At 51.8% G+C, this 16,753-nt stretch overlaps 1 protein-coding gene across 1 annotated transcript in view; it reads right to left on the reverse strand.

The window, feature by feature from the left end:
• The window catches only part of CPSF1 (cleavage and polyadenylation specific factor 1), a 264,399-nt gene that overhangs the window by 157,519 nt on the left and 90,127 nt on the right, over positions 1–16,753 (reverse strand). The window contains exons 14-15 of the mRNA XM_088458900.1: positions 13,581–13,675; positions 2,608–2,682 (exon numbers count right to left, since the gene is read on the reverse strand). Of these exons, the coding sequence (XP_088315026.1) occupies positions 2,608–2,682; positions 13,581–13,675 (170 nt within the window). The remainder of the gene's footprint in view (positions 1–2,607; positions 2,683–13,580; positions 13,676–16,753) is intronic.

The following is a 16,753-nucleotide window of genomic DNA, read 5'->3' on the forward strand; positions in this document are numbered from 1 at the left end:
CTGGGAACACTCCAATCTCTACAAGACTAATCTACCCGGAAACACTCCAATCTCTACAAGACTTATTTTCCTGGGAACACTCCAATCTCTACAAGACTTATTTACCTGGGAACACTCCAATCTCTACAATACTAATCTACATGGGAACACTCCAATCTGAACCAGTCTCATCTACCCAGAAACACTCCAATCTCTACAAGACTAATCTACCTGGGAACACTCCAATCTCTACAAGACTAATCTACCTGGGAACACTCCAATCTCTACAAGACTAATCTACCTGGGAACACTCCAATCTCTACAAGACTAATCTACCTGGGAACACTCCAATCTCTACAAGACTAATCTACCTGGGAACACTCCAATCTCTACAAGACTAATCTACCTGGGAACACTCCAATCTCTACAAGACTAATCTACCTGGGAACACTCCAATCTCTACAAGACTTATCTACATGGGAACACTCCAATCTGAACCAGTCTTATCTACCCAGAAACACTCCAATCTCTACAAGACTAATCTACCCATGAACACTCCAATCTCTACAAGACTAATCTACCCATGAACACTCCAATCTCTACAAGACTAATCTACCCATGAACACTCCAATCTCTCTACAATACTAGTCTACCCAGGAACGCTACAATCTCTACAAGACTTATCTACCCGGAAACACTCCAATCTCTACAAGGCTAACCTACCCGTGAACACTCCAATCTCTACAATAATATTCTACCCATGAACACTCCAATCTCTACAATAATAATCTACCCGTGAACACTCCAATCTCTACAAGACTTATCTACCTGGGAACACTCCAATCTCTGGAAAACTTGTCTACCGAGAAACACTGCAATCTGTACAAGACGTGAAACAGTCCAATAACTGGAAGACTTATCTACTGTTAAAGTGAAAAAAAGCACATTTAACCATATATTAGCTGGATCTAGCTTTACATTACACCGGAAATCACAAATTAGCAGCCCTTCCTAATAGACCATTGCTGCATCCTCTAAAGTATCTATTAGGTAAACAGAGCTTCACAAATACTAAAAGGTCAGGGGCCTGCTGAGTGCATGGCAAATATTTTGCCTATTACCTGCAATACCTATTCATTCTTATTAATTAAACAATCATTGATTTGTGTCATTATAAAAATGAAGACTTATCTGCCCCAAGAGCACGTGAGCTGTACAAGACTTATCTGCCCCAGGAGCACGTGATCTGTACAAGACTTATCTGCCCCAGGAGCACGCCCTTCTGTTCAAGACTTATCTGCCCCAGGAGCACGCCCTTCTGTTCAAGACTTATCTGCCCCAGGAGCACGCCCTTCTGTTCAAGACTTATCTGCCCCAGGAACACGTGATCTGTACAAGACTCATCTGCCCCAGGAACACGTGATCTGTACAAGACTCATCTGCCCCAGGAGCACGCCCATCTGTACAAGTCTTATCTTCCCCAGGAACACGCCATCTGTACAAGACTTATCTGCCCCAGGAGCACGTGATCTGTACAAGACTTATCTGCCCCAGGAACATGTGATCTGTACAAGACTCATCTGCCCCAGGAACATGTGATCTGTACAAGACTCATCTGCTCCAGGAGCACGTGATCTGTACAAGACTCATCTGCCCCAGGAGCATGCCCATCTGTACAAGACTTATCTGCCCCAGGAGTACGCCCATCTGTACATGACTTATCTGCCCCAGGAGTACGCCCATCTGTACAAGACTTATCTGCCCCAGGAGCACGTGATCTGTACAAGACTTATCTGCCCCAGGAGCACGTGATCTGTACAAGACTCGTCTTCCCCAGGAGCACATGATCTGTACAAGACTTATCTGCCCCAGGAGCACGTGATCTGTACAAGACTTATCTGCCCCAGGAACATGTGATCTGTACAAGACTCATCTGCTCCAGGAGCACGTGATCTGTACAAGACTCATCTGCCCCAGGAGCACGTGATCTGTACAAGACTCATCTGCCCCAGGAGCACGTGATCTGTACAAGACTCATCTGCCCCAGGAGCATGCCCATCTGTACAAGACTCATCTGCCCCAGGAGCATGCCCATCTGTACAAGACTCATCTGCCCCAGGAGCACGTGATCTGTACAAGACTCATCTTCCCCAGGAGCACATGATCTGTACAAGACTTATCTGCCCCAGGAGCACGTGATCTGTACAAGACTTATCTGCCCCAGGAGCATGTGATCTGTACAAGACTTATCTGCCCCAGGAACATGTGATCTGTACAAGACTCATCTGCCCCAGGAGCACGTGATCTGTACAAGACTCATCTGCCCCAGGAGCATGCCCATCTGTACAAGACTTATCTGCCCCAGGAGTACGCCCATCTGTACAAGACTTATCTGCCCCAGGAGTACGCCCATCTGTACAAGACTTATCTGCCCCAGGAACACGTGATCTGTACAAGACTCATCTGCCCCAGGAGCACATGATCTGTACAAGACTCATCTGCCCCAGGAACATGTGATCTGTACAAGACTTATCAGCCAAGCAGGACCTCCCTGTGCCACATCCACTACACAAATCATTTGGAGAAAGCCCTGAAATGCTGGCGCTGGTATCGGGGACAGCGACTTACCTCCTCAGACAGAAAGGCGGGTTCTCCCATGGACGCCATAGCACAGGGTCCAATGTTTAGAATACTGTCGCACACCTGAAATAAAACACAGCATGTTTCTTACACTGTAAATCAGCAGCCAGTGTGTGCCAGGAGTAACCAGTCTCATACAAGCCGGGCGTCATAGCTGAATGGTTCTTTCTATTGATTCTCACTTAGTGCAAATTGGATTTTATTGATTTGATTTGCATTAAATAAACAAGACAAAAAAGATTTTCAGACATGTGAATCACAGTCTACATACAAATAAGGTGGAGGAGACAACATACTATAGAAATAGCAAAAACATACAAAACAGTCTCGAAATAAATCAGAGCAGAACAATATCCATAAAAATAAGAAAAGCCTTATATTACTAGTAACATGAAGGAGGCAACAAACTTGGTGAGATACGGGAAGAAAGGAAAAATAGGAAAAAATGGTGGGAGATGGGGGAAGATCAGCCTGGGTCCTACAAAATCAAACTAAAGAGGAACGAGCTCCACTAACTCCATTCTAAAGGCCGGCCAAATTAAGAAAACCCAATCAGTGTCTAAACCAGGGGCCGCATACCATCAAGAGGTTTAGGAGGGATGAGATGTAATAATATCCTTAAAGGTTTGAGTCCACCCATCAGAACCATGTATCTCTAAAAGCTGCGTAGTTACCTTCCGCTGAAGCAGTCTCTAACCATTGGAGGAGAGTAGGAACGCCATCATACCGGGATAACGGACTTGGCAGCTATATTATTCATTGTAATTTAATAGTTGTGCATATCTACAAGCCTCACCCAGCCAGCGTTACAGCCCTGTGTGTACCCGGGTTACCAGTCATCATAAACTGCTCTGGGGGAGGACAAATGTAGAGACCGGAGCCATTTCTGAAAAGCGAGAGGGCATTTACTCTGGTTCTATGATAAAGTGGTGACAGATCCGGGCTGGCACTCGCTGCACACCACACGGCTTTCCTAATCTCTACGGTCTCATCTTTGTGATCTACCTCGCTCGGGGATGAGCCATCACCGATTTCCTTTCAACGACTCCTAAGGAGCCTAAATTGTCAGTGAAGGGGAATCCTGCTGCAGCACATGAGTTACAGTAGCCCAGGAGCTGGGAAGGAAGCTCCCTCCATCTGCCTATTCCCACACCTGTGAAGCATGAAACAATCTCCCATTACTAAGCATTCTGGTTTCATCCTGTGCCCTGCACCCTAGGGGTACTCCAAAGTCACTGCATGTTCCAAAACAGCTGACTGCGCTGAATCTTGTTTTAAATGGTTTAATGAAGTTCTTAAAAGAATATGTGATGTATTGTGTGAGGTGCAGGTCATTCTGAGATACATCAGCAGAGGCCTGAGAGAGGTTCCTGCAATCACTGTAAGTCACCGGATGTATCCCAGCTCTGAGTCTCTCTCATGGAATACGTGATGTATTGTGTGAGGTGCAGGTCATTCTGAGACATCAGAGGAGGCCTGAGAGAGGTTCCTGCAATCACTGTAAGTCACAGGATGTGTCCCAGCTCTGAGTCTCTCTCATGGAATATGTGATGTATTGTGTGAGGTGCAGGTCATTCTGAGACACATCAGCAGAGGCCTGAGAGAGATTCCTGCAATCACTGTAAGTCACCGGATGTGTCCCAGCTCTGAGTCTCTCTCATGGAATATGTGATGTATTGTGTGAGGTGCAGGTCATTCTGAGACACATCAGCAGAGGCCTGAGAGAGGTTCCTGCACTCACTGTAAGTCACCGGATGTATCCCAGCTCTGAGTCTCTCTCATGGTATATGTGATGTAGTGTGTGAGGAGCAGGTCATTCTGAGACATCAGCAGAGGCCTGAGAGAGGTTCCTGCAATCACTGTAAGTCACCGGATGTGTCCCAGCTCTGAGTCTCTCTCATGGAATATGTGATGTATTGTGTGAGGAGCAGGTCATTCTTAGATACATCAGCAGAGGCCTGAGAGAGGTTCCTGCGATCACTGTAAGTCACAGGATGTGTCCCAGCTCTGAGTCTCTCTCATGGTATATGTGATGTAGTGTGTGAGGTGCAGGTCATTCTGAGACATCAGCAGAGGCCTGAGAGAGGTTCCTGCAATCACTGTAAGTCACCGGATGTGTCCCAGCTCTGAGTCTCTCTCATGGAATAACAAGAGATATGGTAAGAACTTACCTTTGTTATCTCTGTTTCTACGAAGTCCATAGGGTCCACAGGGTTGACCTTGGGGTATAGCTGGATCTGGATCCACGGGCACCACGCAGTTAAAGCTTTGCTGCTCCCAGGATGCACTTGGGTCCGTCCTCCTCTATACCCCGCCCCGGCCACAGGCACCTCAGTTGGTAAGCAGCTAAGGCCGGAGGAGGAGACTAAACAGAGAGAAGGAAGACTGGAACACACAAGAAACCATACTCACAGAAATGGGAGACGGAAAACCGGTGACCAGCCACACAGCCCATTTGAAGCCAGGTGCGTCAGGGCGGGCGCCCTGTGGACCCTATGGACTTCGTAGAAACAGAGATAACAAAGGTAAGTTCTTACCATATCTCTTGTTTTCTACTTCAGGGTCCATAGGGGGTCCACAGGGTTGACCTTGGGGATGTCCCAAAGCAGTTCAACTAAGGGCGGGGACGCTCCTGTGCTGAAAGGAGTACCCGGCGCCCAAAGGATGCATCCTGAGAGGCGAAGGTGTCAAACGCATAAAACCTCAAAAACGTCTGAATTGAAGACCAAGTAGCCGCCTTACACAGCTGAACAGCGGAGGCGCCACGTCTAGCAGCCCAAGAGGGACCCACAGAACGAGTGGAATGAGCCTTAACAGAGGCTGGCACAGGTAAACCCTCCTGCGCATAAGCCTCACAAATAACTGAACGAAGCCAACGGGCTATCGTTTGCTTGTTGGCAGGCCAACCCCTCTTGTGAAAACCAAAGAGGACAAACAAAGAATCCGACTTCCTAACCGAAGCAGTCCGGTCCACATAGATTCTAAGTGCCCGGACCACATCCAAGGAAGCCTCACCAGCCGAAAGATCAGGTGACTGAAAAGCTGGCACAACAAGTTCCTGATTAATGTGGAACTTTGAAACCACTTTGGGCAAAAACTCAGGACGCGTGCGGAGCACTGCCCTGTCCTGGTGAAAAATCAGAAAAGGAGGGCGACAGGAAAGCGCCCCCAATTCTGAAACCCTCCTGGCCGAAGCAATTGCCAGGAGAAAAATGGTTTTAAACGTCAGCCACTTGAGCTCCACCGACTCAAGCGGCTCAAAAGGAGGACCCTGCAAGACCCTCAGTACCACCGTCAAGTCCCACGGAGCCACCGGAGGCACGAAGGGAGGCTGGATCCTGAGAACACCTTGGAAAAAGGTGTAAACATCTGGCAGTGTAGCAATCCGTCGCTGAAACCACACGGACAAAGCAGACACATGAACCTTCAGAGAGGCCAGGCGTAAGCCGAGGTCCAAACCCGATTGAAGAAATTCCAAGATTCTGGAAACCCGGAACACCTGCGGATCATAGTTTCTGGATTCACACCACTGAAAATAAGTGCGCCACACCCTGTGGTAAATCCGCGCGGAGGCAGGCTTGCGTGCCCTAAGCATGGTACCAATCACTGAACTGGAGAAACCCCTAGACCTCAAGACGGCTGTCTCAAGAGCCACGCCGTCAAAGACAGCCGACCCAGATCCGGGTAAAGGCAGGGCCCCTGAGACAACAGGTCCCGACGCTGAGGAAGAAGGTACGGAGCATCGATGGAGAGGCACCTCAGATCGGAGTACCAAGGACGTCTGGGCCACGCCGGAGCCACCAGCACGAGCGTGCCGCCGTCCTGCTTGAATTTCCGCAGAACCCGAGGAAGTAAGGATATCGGAGGAAACAGATACGCCAGGTGAAACGTCCATTTCACCGACAGAGCGTCTACCAGACAGGCGCCTGCGTCTCTTGTCCTTGACCCGTAAACGGGCAACTTGTGATTGTGACGGGAGGCCATCAAGTCCAGCTCCGGCAGCCCCCACCTGTCCACGAGTAGCTGAAACACCTCTGGGTGAAGCGACCATTCCCCGGGATGCACATCGTGACGGCTGAGGAAGTCCGCCTCCCAATTGAGGACTCCGGGAATGAAGACTGCCGAGATCGCTGGAACGTGACACTCCGCCCAAGCAAGAATGCGAGACACCTCCGACATTGCTGCCCGACTGCGAGTTCCCCCTTGGTGGTTGATGTACGCCACCGTGGTGGCGTTGTCGGACTGCACCTGAACCGCCCTTCCGTGAAGAGCGGGGCCGGACGACTGCAGGGCCCTGTACACAGCCCGCAGTTCCAGGATGTTGATGGGGAGAAGTGCTTCTTCCGCGGACCAACGACCCTGAAGCGATAATGAGCCGGTCACTGCCCCCCAACCCCGAAGACTGGCATCCGTCGTGAGCAGGACCCAGTCCGGGATCCAAAAGGGGCGCCCCTCGACCAGATGCACCGTCTGAAGCCACCAAGCCAAAGACTGCCGAACCTCCGCGGACAACACCAGCATCTGAGAGCGGATCCGGTGAGGTAACCCGTTCCATTCCGATAGAATCAGCCCCTGCAGGGGCCGGGAATGGAACTGGGCAAATTCCACCATGTCGAATGTCGACACCATGGACCCCAGAACTCTCATAGCTGAATGGACCGACAGGCGGCAACTGCTCAGGCAACTGTGTATCCGCAGCTGCAGGGAGGAGACCTTCTCTGGAGTCAGGAAAATCCGCTGCTGACGAGAATCCAGCAGGGCTCCCAAATGAACCATCCGCTGTGATGGAATCAGGGAGGACTTCTTCCAGTTTATCAACCACCCGTGTGCTTGAAGACAAGCAATGGTCAGGTGGAGATGTCGAAGAAGCACCTCCGGGGAGCTCGCCAGCAGCAGAAGATCGTCCAGGTACGGCAACAGACGTAGACCCTGACCCCGAAGGTGGGCAGCCATAACCGCCATCACCTTGGTGAACACCCTCGGAGCCGTGGAAAGGCCAAAAGGCAACGCCCGAAATTGGTAGTGATGGTTCAGGATAGCAAACCTCAGATACCGCTGATGTGCCGGTGCTATGGGCACATGGAGATAGGCGTCCTGGATATCGAGGGAGACCATATAATCCCCGGGTTCCATCGCCAGAATGATGGAACGTAACGTTTCCATCCTGAACCTGGGAACTCTGAGGTATCTGTTCAGAGACTTCAAATTCAGGATAGGGCGATGAGAACCATTGGGTTTCTGTACCAGAAACAGAGTAGAATAGTACCCCGTCCCGCGCTGAGACTGCGGAACGGGAACAATGACCCCTGCTTGTAGCAAGGATTCTATAGCTACCTGAATCTGACCAGCTTTGGTCTTGTCCAGAGAAGGACTCGTACAAAAAAACTGGTGGGGCGGCCTGAACCGAAAAGACAGGGCGTACCCCTGAGAGACTACTTCTCGAACCCAGGCATCCGTGGTGGTATTGTGCCAACACTGGGCGAATTGGAGAAGTCAGCCTCCCACTCTGGGGTCCCCCAGAGAGAGGCCCGTCCCATCAGGCAGCAGGCTTATCCTCCTGCTTGGAAGAAGGGCGCCGAGCACTCCATGCCTGCTTCTTGGGCTTGGGTGCGGCCTTGGTCGCCGAATGTCTCGGGAAGGACTGGCCCTTGGCCTTACCCTGAACCCGAAAGGACCGAAAGGCAGAGCTCCTCACTTTAGCCGGCGCAGAGGCCGAAGGGAGAAAAGCCGACTTGGACTTAGCCAAAGTATCCACTATTCTGTCCAAATCCGGACCAAATAGTAAATCACCATTAAAAGGCAAGGCCTCCAGACCCTTTTTTGAATCTGCATCAGCCCTCCAGGACCTCAGCCACAGGGAGCGCCGAGCAGATACCGCTGCAGCCGACACCCTAGAAGTGAGCAGGCTGGCATCCAAAGACGCTTCCCCAATATAGGAAGCTGCATCCCGCATCTGTCCCACTAACGCTCTCTGGATATCCGGAGCCTCATCAGGAAAGGTATCCTCCAAGGCATTGGCCCATGCCTCAATGGCTTTAGCCACCCAGGAGATAGCCATGGACGGGCGAGCCACCGCCCCGGAAAGAGAATAAATGGACTTTAAACAAGTCTCCACCTTCCTGTCCGTGGGATCCTTCAAAGAGGAGATAGACGGCAATGGCAACGTCGCGCTTTTGATCAAGCGGGTAACGTGGGAATGCACCGCCGGCGGAGTTTCCCATTTCCTGCAATGAGCTTCAGGAAAAGGATAGTTCGCCGCCAACCTCTTCTGTGGATGGACCCGCGCACTCACCAGTATGCGAAACAACAGCCCAGATATGGTACTGTGTAGCACACAACAGTATGTGACTGACCCCACAAATACGTGTTTTATATATGTGAGGGTCTCAGAAAAACGCCCTTCCCCCACACACCTGCCGGGCCGTAGGAGAAGGAAAGGGATAGTTATAAGCTGACAGTAAGGAGAATAAGTCACAGACAGGCAGCACTAGCAATAGTCACATACAATGCAGAAAAGTTAGTACTCACTGCACCTTCCGCTACAATCAACCGCCCAGATTCAGTGTCTGGGAGGGCTATAGCGCTGTGTACACTGTCCTTTAGCAGGGGAGAGGTACACAGGGGGACCGGTCCACTTGATACCGCCTGGGAGTCTGCGATGTGCCAGTAAAGATGGCCGCCGGAGACCTCAGAGGAGGAGTGGCCGAGAGATAAGAGCAGCTCAGCGACGCCAGACTCCTAGTTGAAAGGCGCGCTGAGCTGAGGGGAGGAGCCGCTAGACAGGGAAGGCTGCCTCCCCTGGCTAGCAATTAACCCCCGGGTTGCCGGTCCCGCTACCAGCCTGATACCCTGGTGGTCTAGCGGACACGCGGGGTATTCCTCAATTGAGGGGGAGCCCGCCGCCGCCGCTAGCGCCTCCGGTCTGTCCCCAGAGACCGGAGGCTCCTGACTGCATTGAAGTATCCGCGGGCCGCGGCACGCGGCGACCCGCGGCTTACCTGATCCCCGTCGCGTCCGGCAGCAGTCAAGGGAGTCCCCAGAGCCCGGCTAGTACAGGCTCTGGGGTCCCGCCGCGATCCCCAGAGCTGTACTGGCGTCGCGGCGCCAGCGGGGAGAAGGAGCGGCAGCGTGGACGTCCTAAAGGACAGTCTGATGCTGCCGCTCTAAAAGTGTAAAAAAAGAAGAAAAAAATAAAAAATTTATCTTTTAAAATAAAGCTTAGGGGCTGCTCCTGCAGCCCCACTGCGACAGGGTGACCCGACTCCGGCCGGGCACCAACTAAAACTGAGGTGCCTGTGGCCGGGGCGGGGTATAGAGGAGGACGGACCCAAGTGCATCCTGGGAGCAGCAAAGCTTTAACTGCGTGGTGCCCGTGGATCCAGATCCAGCTATACCCCAAGGTCAACCCTGTGGACCCCCTATGGACCCTGAAGTAGAAATGTGATGTATTGTGTGAGGTGCAGGTCATTCTGAGACACATCAGCAGAGGCCTGAGAGAGGTTCCTGCACTCACTGTAAGTCACCGGATTTATCCCAGCTCTGAGTCTCTCTCATGGTATATGTGATGTAGTGTGTGAGGAGCAGGTCATTCTGAGACATCAGCAGAGGCCTGAGAGAGGTTCCTGCAATCACTGTAAGTCACCGGATGTGTCCCAGCTCTGAGTCTCTCTCATGGAATATGTGATGTATTGTGTGAGGAGCAGGTCATTCTTAGATACATCAGCAGAGGCCTGAGAGAGGTTCCTGCGATCACTGTAAGTCACAGGATGTGTCCCAGCTCTGAGTCTCTCTCATGGTATATGTGATGTAGTGTGTGAGGTGCAGGTCATTCTGAGACATCAGCAGAGGCCTGAGAGAGGTTCCTGCAATCACTGTAAGTCACCGGATGTGTCCCAGCTCTGAGTCTCTCTCATGGAATATGTGATGTATTGTGTGAGGTGCAGGTCATTCTGAGACACATCAGCAGAGGCCTGAGAGAGGTTCCTGCAATCACTGTAAGTCACCGGATGTGTCCCAGCTCTGAGTCTATCTAATGGAATATGTGATGTATTGTGTGAGGTGCAGGTCATTCTGAGATACATCAGCAGAGGCCTGAGAGAGGTTCCTGCGATCACTGTAACTCACCGGATGTGTCCCAGCTCTGAGTCTCTCTCACGGTATATGTGATGTAGTGTGTGAGGAGCAGGTCATTCTGAGACACATCAGCAGAGGCCTGAGAGAGGTTCCTGCAATCACTGTAACTCACCGGATGTGTCCCAGCTCTGAGTCTCTCTCACGGTATATGTGATGTATTGTGTGAGGTGCAGGTCATTCTGAGACACATCAGCAGAGGCCTGAGAGAGGTTCCTGCACTCACTGTAAGTCACCGGATGTGTCCCAGCTCTGAGTCTCTCTCATGGAATACGTGATGTATTGTGTGAGGTGCAGGTCATTCTGAGACATCAGAGGAGGCCTGAGAGAGGTTCCTGCAATCACTGTAAGTCACCGGATGTGTCCCAGCTCTGAGTCTCTCTCATGGAATACGTGATGTATTGTGTGAGGTGCAGGTCATTCTGAGACATCAGAGGAGGCCTGAGAGAGGTTCCTGCAATCACTGTAACTCACCGGATGTGTCCCAGCTCTGAGTCTCTCTCATGGAATATGTGATTTAGTGTGTGAGGTGCAGGTCATTCTGAGACACATCAGCAGAGGCCTGAGAGAGGTTCCTGCACTCACTGTAAGTCACCGGATGTATCCCAGCTCTGAGTCTCTCTCATGGTATATGTGATGTAGTGTGTGAGGAGCAGGTCATTCTGAGACATCAGCAGAGGCCTGAGAGAGGTTCCTGCAATCACTGTAAGTCACCGGATGTGTCCCAGCTCTGAGTCTCTCTCATGGAATATGTGATGTATTGTGTGAGGAGCAGGTCATTCTTAGATACATCAGCAGAGGCCTGAGAGAGGTTCCTGCGATCACTGTAAGTCACAGGATGTGTCCCAGCTCTGAGTCTCTCTCATGGTATATGTGATGTAGTGTGTGAGGTGCAGGTCATTCTGAGACATCAGCAGAGGCCTGAGAGAGGTTCCTGCAATCACTGTAAGTCACCGGATGTGTCCCAGCTCTGAGTCTCTCTCATGGAATATGTGATGTATTGTGTGAGGTGCAGGTCATTCTGAGACACATCAGCAGAGGCCTGAGAGAGGTTCCTGCAATCACTGTAAGTCACCGGATGTGTCCCAGCTCTGAGTCTCTCTCATTGTATATGTGATGTAGTGTGTGAGGAGCAGGTCACTCTGAGACACATCAGCAGAGGCCTGAGAGAGGTTCCTGCGATCACTGTAAGTCACCGGATGTGTCCCAGCTCTGAGTCTATCTAATGGAATATGTGATGTATTGTGTGAGGTGCAGGTCATTCTGAGATACATCAGCAGAGGCCTGAGAGAGGTTCCTGCGATCACTGTAACTCACCGGATGTGTCCCAGCTCTGAGTCTCTCTCACGGTATATGTGATGTAGTGTGTGAGGAGCAGGTCATTCTGAGACACATCAGCAGAGGCCTGAGAGAGGTTCCTGCAATCACTGTAACTCACCGGATGTGTCCCAGCTCTGAGTCTCTCTCACGGTATATGTGATGTATTGTGTGAGGTGCAGGTCATTCTGAGACACATCAGCAGAGGCCTGAGAGAGGTTCCTGCACTCACTGTAAGTCACCGGATGTGTCCCAGCTCTGAGTCTCTCTCATGGTATATGTGATGTAGTGTGTGAGGAGCAGGTCATTCTGAGACATCAGCAGAGGCCTGAGAGAGATTCCTGCAATCACTGTAACTCACCGGATGTGTCCCAGCTCTGAGTCTCTCTCATGGAATATGTGATGTAGTGTGTGAGGAGCAGGTCATTCTGAGACATCAGCAGAGGCCTGAGAGAGGTTCCTGCAATCACTAAGTCACCGGATGTATCCCAGCTCTGAGTCTCTCTCATGGAATATGTGACGTATTGTGTGAGGTGCAGGTCATTCTGAGATACATCAGCAGGGACCTGAGAGAGGTTCCTGCACTCACTGTAAGTCACCGGATGTGTCCCAGCTCTGAGTCTCTCTCATGGTATATGTGATGTATTGTGTGAGGAGCAGGTCATTCTGAGACATCAGCAGAGGCCTGAGAGAGGTTCCTGCAATCACTGTAAGTCACCGGATGTGTCCCAGCTCTGAGTCTCTCTCATGGTATATGTGATGTAGTGTGTGAGGTGCAGGTCATTCTGAGATACATCAGCAGAGGCCTGAGAGAGGTTCCTGCAATCACTGTAAGTCACCGGATGTATCCCAGCTCTGAGTCTCTCTCATGGTATATGTGATGTAGTGTGTGAGGTGCAGGTCATTCTGAGACACATCAGAGGAGGCCTGAGAGAGGTTCCTGCACTCACTGTAAGTCACCGGATGTGTCCCAGCTCTGAGTCTCTCTCATGGTATATGTGATGTAGTGTGTGAGGAGCAGGTCATTCTGAGACATCAGCAGAGGCCTGAGAGAGGTTCCTGCAATCACTGTAAGTCACTGGATGTGTCCCAGCTCTGAGTCTCTCTGTGATGTAGTGTGTGAGGAGCAGGTCATTCTGGTCATTCTGAGACATCAGCAGAGTCCTGAGAGAGGTTCCTGTGATCACTGTAAGTCACAGGATGTGTCCCAGCCCTGAGTCTCTCTCATGGAATATGTGATGTAGTGTGTGAGGAGCAGGTCATTCTGAGACACATCAGCAGAGGCCTGAGAGAGGTTCCTGCGATCACTGTAAGTCACCGGATGTGTCCCGGCTCTGAGTATCTCTCATGGTATATGTGATGCAGTGTGTGAGGAGCAGGTCATTCTGAGACATCAGCAGAGGCCTGAGAGAGGTTCCTGCAGTCACTGTAACTCACCGGATGTGTCCCAGCTCTGAGCCTCTCTCATGGAATGTGAATCATCAAAGGACATTTCAGTTTCAGCCTCTACTCACCTCAAAGGAGTATGTGGAGAGCTGAGTGCCAGACTGCATCTCACTGCCGTACACCTCGATCTCATCTATCTCATCCACCATGGTTCCTTTACTGCCTGCAGAGACACATCATCAACATTACACAGAGGGGGAGCGGACCGCATGATCCCCTGCAACAGCATAATGTCACCAGAGGGGGCAGCAGAGAGCACCATTCCCTATGTCACCAGATAGGGCAGCAGTGCACACCATCCCCTGTAATGGCATAATGTCACCAGAGAGGGCAGCTGAACGCACCATCCCCTATGTCACCAAAAGGGGCAGAAAAGCTCACCATCTACTGTAATGACATAATGTAACCAGTGGGGGCAGGAGAGAGCACCATCCGTTGTGATGGCACAATGTCACCAGAGGGGCAGCAAAGAGCACATCCTTTATGTCACAAAAGGGGGCAGCAGAGCACACTATACTCTGTAATGGCATAATGTCACCATAAGTGGCAGCTGAGCACACAATCCCGTGTCACCAGATGGGGCAACAGAGCGCACCCTCCCCTGTAATGGCATAAAGTCACCAGAGGGGGACAGCAGAGAGCACCATCCCCTGTGATGTCACCAGAGAGGGCAGCAGAGAGCACCATCCCCTATGTAACCAGAGGGAGCAGCAGAGAGCACCATCCCTGTAATGACATCAGAGAGGGCAGGAGAAAACAAGAGATATGGTAAGAACTTACCTTTGTTATCTCTGTTTCTACGAAGTCCATAGGGTCCACAGGGTTGACCTTGGGGTATAGCTGGATCTGGATCCACGGGCACCACGCAGTTAAAGCTTTGCTGCTCCCAGGATGCACTTGGGTCCGTCCACCTATATACCCCACCCTCGAGCCACAGGCACCTCAGTTGGTAAGCAGCCAAGGCCGGAGGAGGAGACTAAACAGAGAGAAGGAAGACTGGAACACACAAGAAACCATACTCACAGAAATGAGACGGAAAACCGGTGTCCAGCCACACAGCCCATATGAAGCCAGGTGCGTCAGGGCGGGCGCCCTGTGGACTTCGTAGAAACAGAGATAACAAAGGTAAGTTCTTACCATATCTCTTGTTTTCTACTTCAGGGTCCATAGGGGGTCCACAGGGTTGACCTTGGGGATGTCCCAAAGCAGTTCAACTAAGGGCAGGGACGCTCCTGTGCTGAAAGGAGCACACGGCGCCGAAGGATGCATCCTGAGAGGCGAAGGTGTCAAACGCATAGAACCTCAAAAACGTTTGAATGGAAGACCAAGTGGCCGCCTTACACAGCTGAACAGCGGAGGCGCCACGTCTAGCAGCCCAAGAGGGACCCACAGAACGAGTGGAATGAGCCTTAACAGAGGCTGGCACAGGTAAATCCTCCTGTGCATAAGCCTCACAAACACCTGAACGAAGCCAACGGGCTAACGTTTGCTTGTTGGCAGGCCAACCCCTCTTGTGAAAACCGAAGAGGATAAACAATGAATTCCTAACCGAAGCAGTCCGGTCCACATAGATTCTAAGTGCCCGGACCACATCTAAGGAAGCCTCACCAGCTGAAAGATCAGGTGACTGAAAAGCTGGCACAACAAGTTCCTGATTAATGTGGAACTTTGAGACAACCTTGGGCAAAAACTCAGGACGAGTGCGGAGCACCGCTCTGTCCTGGTGAAAAATCAGAAAAGGAGGGCGACAGGAAAGCGCCCCCAATTCTGACACCCTCCTGCCAGAAGCAATTGCCAGGAGAAAAACGGTCTTAAACGTCAGCCACTTGAGTTGCACCGACTCAAGCGGCTCAAAAAGAGGACCCTGCAAGACCCGTAGTACCACCGCCAAGTCCCAAGGAGCCACCGGAGGCACGAAGGGAGGCTGGATCCTGAGAACACCCTGGAAAAAGGTGTGAACATCTGGTAGTGTAGCAATCCGTCGCTGAAACCACACGGACAAAGCAGACACATGAACCTTCAGAGAGGACAGGCGTAAGCCGAGGTCCAAACCCGATTGAAGAAACTCCAAGATACTGGAAACCCGAAACACCTGCGGATCACAGTTTCTGGATTCACACCACTGAAAATAAGTGCGCCACACCCTGTGGTAAATCCGCGCGGAAGCAGGCTTGCGTGCCCTAAGCATGGTACCAATGACCGAACTGGAGAAACCCCTAGACCACAAGACGGCTGTCTCAAGAGCCACGCCGTCAAAGATAGCCGACCCAGATCCGGGAAAAGGCAGGGCCCTTGAGACAACAGGTCCCGACGCTGAGGGAGAAGGTATGGAGCGTCGATGGAGAGGCACCTCAGATCGGAGTACCAAGGACGTCTGGGCCACGCCGGAGCTACCAGCACGAGCGTGCCGCCGTCCTGCTTGAATTTCCGCAGAACCCGAGGAAGCAGGGATATCGGAGGAAACAGATACGCCAGGTGAAACGTCCATTTCAACAACAGTGCGTCTACCAGACAGGCGCCTGCGTCTCTTGTCCTTGACCCGTAAACGGGCAACTTGTGATTGTGACGGGAGGCCATCAAGTCCAGCTCCGGCAGCCCCCACCTGTCCACGAGTAGCTGAAACACCTCTGGGTGAAGCGACCATTCCCCGGGATGCACGTCGTGACGGCTGAGGAAGTCCGCCTCCCAATTGAGGACTCCGGGAATGAAGACTGCCGAGATCGCTGGAATGTGACACTCCGCCCAAGCAAGAATGCGAGACACCTCCGACATCGCTGCCCAACTGCGAGTTCCTCCTTGGTGGTTGATGTACGCCACCGTGGTGGCGTTGTCGGACTGCACCTGAACCGCCCTTCCGTGAAGAGCGGGGCCGGACGACTGCAGGGCCCTGTATACAGCCCGCAGTTCCAGGATGTTGATGGGGAGAAGTGCTTCTTCCGCGGACCAATGACACTGAAGTAATAATGAGCCGGTCACTGCCCCCCAACCCCGGAGACTGGCATCCGTCGTGAGCAGGACCCAGTCCGGGATCCAAAAGGGGCGCCCAACGACGCTGTCTGAAGCAACCAAGCCAAAGACTGCCGAACCTCCGGGGACAACACCAGCATCTGAGAGCGGATCCGGTGAGGTAACCCGTTCCATTCCGATAGAATTAGCCCCTGCAGGGGCCAGGAATGGAACTGGGCAAATTCCACCATGTCGAATGACGACTCCATGGACCCCAGAACTCTCATAGCCGAAT

The sequence above is a fragment of the Taudactylus pleione genome, unplaced genomic scaffold (assembly GCF_031769625.1).
Source record: "Taudactylus pleione unplaced genomic scaffold, aTauple2 ptg000863l, whole genome shotgun sequence".
Lineage (NCBI taxonomy): Eukaryota > Metazoa > Chordata > Amphibia > Anura > Myobatrachidae > Taudactylus > Taudactylus pleione.